This window comes from Colobus angolensis, unplaced genomic scaffold (assembly GCF_000951035.1).
Source record: "Colobus angolensis palliatus isolate OR3802 unplaced genomic scaffold, Cang.pa_1.0 Scaffold183, whole genome shotgun sequence".
Lineage (NCBI taxonomy): Eukaryota > Metazoa > Chordata > Mammalia > Primates > Cercopithecidae > Colobus > Colobus angolensis.
Window position 1 is genome coordinate 218,554 of NW_012114966.1, and position 2,672 is coordinate 221,225.

General features: G+C 45.1%; 1 protein-coding gene across 7 annotated transcripts in view; it reads right to left on the reverse strand.

Annotated features, from left to right (window-relative positions):
- The window catches only part of HARS (histidyl-tRNA synthetase), a 16,653-nt gene that overhangs the window by 7,457 nt on the left and 6,524 nt on the right, over positions 1-2,672 (reverse strand). For 4 of the 7 annotated variants that reach the window (XM_011939662.1, XM_011939663.1, XM_011939666.1 and 1 more), the window contains exon 3: positions 1,707-1,826. The exons of the other annotated variants lie outside the window; for them this stretch is intronic. In XM_011939662.1, coding sequence (XP_011795052.1) covers positions 1,707-1,826 — 120 coding nt within the window. The remainder of the gene's footprint in view (positions 1-1,706; positions 1,827-2,672) is intronic. 7 annotated transcript variants of the gene reach the window in all.

The window sequence follows — 2,672 nt, forward strand, 5'->3', positions numbered from 1 at the left end:
CCAGCACTTTGAGAGGCTGGGGTGGGTGAATCACTTGAGGCCAGGAGTTCAAGACCAGCCTGGCCAACATGGTGAAACCCCATCTCTACTAAAAATAGACAAATTAGCCAGGCGTGGTGGCGCACGCGTGTAATCCCAGCTACTTAGGAGACTGAGGCAGGAGAATCGCTTGAACCTGGGAGGTGGAGGTTGCAGTAAGATAAGGTCGTGCCACTGCATTCTAGCCCAGGCAACAAAGCGAGACTCTGTCTCAATTAAAAAAAAAAAAAAAAAGACCAAGGGGGACGATGGCCATCTACAAGCCATGGAGAGAGGCCTGGAACAGATCCTTCCTTTATGGGCCTCTGAAAGAACTAGGCCTGCCAGCATGTTATGTCAACTTCCAACCTCTGGAACTGTGAGAAAATACATTTCTGTTGTTTAAGCTACCCAGTCTATGGTACTTTGTTATGGTAGCCCTAGCAAACTAACACAATAGGTAAAAACAGTCTCATAAATATGTACAATTATATATCAATAAAAAGAGACAGGTACTACATTGATGAAGGAAACAACAGATAATTTCAGACAGGTTTATAGACTAAAGGCAATGAACCAGCTCATTGTGATAGATGGAGAACAGCTACTTTAAAGAAGGTGGTTGGAGAAGATTACTTGAGGAGTGGCATTTTAGCTGAGCTCTGAAATTAAAATCTGGCTGGCTGGACGTGGTAGCCTGTAATGTCAGCACTTTGGGAGGCTGAGGAAGGAGGACCACTTGAGGCCAGGGGTTTGCAAGCAGCCTGGGCAACATAGCAAGACTTCTGTCTCTATTTGTATTTATGTTTTTTGAAAAAAGGAATTAAAATCTGCAGTCTCTAGTATAATCTGAAATAAATCATGCAAAGAGCTAAGGAAAGGGAGTTCAGGAAAAGGGAAGAGCAAGAACAAAGGTCCGGAGGTACAAACACACTGAGTATGTTCCAAGAGTTGGAAGAAGACCAGAGTAGCATAATGGGCAAGAGTAAAAATAGCATTAGCATGAGATGAGGTAGGAGAGGCAGTGGCCAGATCACCTAGGGCTCTGTAAACCTAAGTAAAGAGTTTGGATTGTACTATAAGTGCAGTGGGAATCACTGGGTTTGAAGCAGGTAGTAATGCAATCTGGGTTGGTTGGTTTGTTTTAGAGACAGGGTCTTGCTACATTGCCCAGACTGGAGTATGGTGGCTATTCACAGGCACCACCATAGCACACTACAGCCTTGAACTTTGAACTCCTGGGATCCAGTGATCTTTCTGCTTCAGCCTCCTGAAAAGCTGGAACTACAGGTGTGCCCAGTTGCAATCTGGTTTTTAATAGCAAAGAACTAGTAACAACCTCAGAGTCCATCAATAGGAGAGTGGTTGCATATTTATGTTTGTATGGTTTGGATCAATCTAGAAAACATCCCAAGTACAAATGCCCTGCAATACAATGTAGACATGACCCAGAACAACTGCCACTCCAAAGAATGGCTCTCTTTTGGAAGCTGCTGGCCACAACCAACATAATAAAAGACAGGGCCTCTCCCTCCAAGCCATTCTTGTCCCTCTTGTTATTGGAGAATACTGGTCTGTGTCCACAACAGGAGTGGGCCCTTTGGACCCTCACTCTCTTGTTGTCATCTCCTTTGTTATTCAAATGCCCACTCATCTACAATTGTAGTTTCTTCCTGTCCTTTCCTCACCTTTAGTTCAAATACAGGTGTATCAATGACTTCTGCACCATGGCGCTTGAAGCAACGGATGATTACGTCAAACACCTTCTCACGAACTGCCATCTGTCGGGGACTATAGTCTCTTGTGCCCTTGGAGTTGAAATCAGCCAGAGAACCAGAAATGAGGTTTGAAAACCAAGAACAATACGTTTTGGAAATATAAAAGGATGACCTCAATAATGAAAAAGCAAATCCTGCTCTAAACAGATTTTCCTACAGGCCACTGAGTTTTAAAACAAGTACAAATAATTTCCTATTAATTCCCACACCCATCTGCTATCTGCCTTACAAACTCCATTCCCTTTTAAGCTTGGGGTCTATTTTCTAAAATTCTTAGAACTCTTTTCTTTAAGTCATTTTCCTAAAAACTCTTTCTGGGATAACAGAACATTTCCTGGCCTAATAACAAACACCTACCTGAGGCCGGGCACAGTGGCTCATGCCTGTAATTCCAGCACTTTGGGAGGCCGAGGCAGATGGATTGCCTGAGGTCAGGGGTTCGAGACCAGCCTGGCCAACATGGTGAAACCCCATCTCTACTAAACAATACAGAAATTAGGGTGTGACGCCTCGCCCCTTGTAGTCCCAGCTACTTGGGAGGCTGATGCACGAGAATCCTTGAACCTGGGAGGTGGAGGTGGTTGCAGTGAGCCGAGATCGTGCCATTGCACTCCAGCCTGGGCAACAGAGTGAGACTGTGTCTCAAAAAAACAAACAAATGGTGGTGGCGGGTGCCTGTAATCCCAGCTACTCGGGAGGCTGAAGGCAGGGAGAATTACTTGAACCTGGGAGGTGGAGGTTGCAGTAAGCTGAGATTGCGCCACTGCACTCCAGACTGAGCGACAGAGTGAGACTCCATCTCAAAACAAAAAAACAAAAAACAGAAAAAACCAACCAGTTGGGCATGGTGGCTCACGCCTGTAATCCCAGCACTTC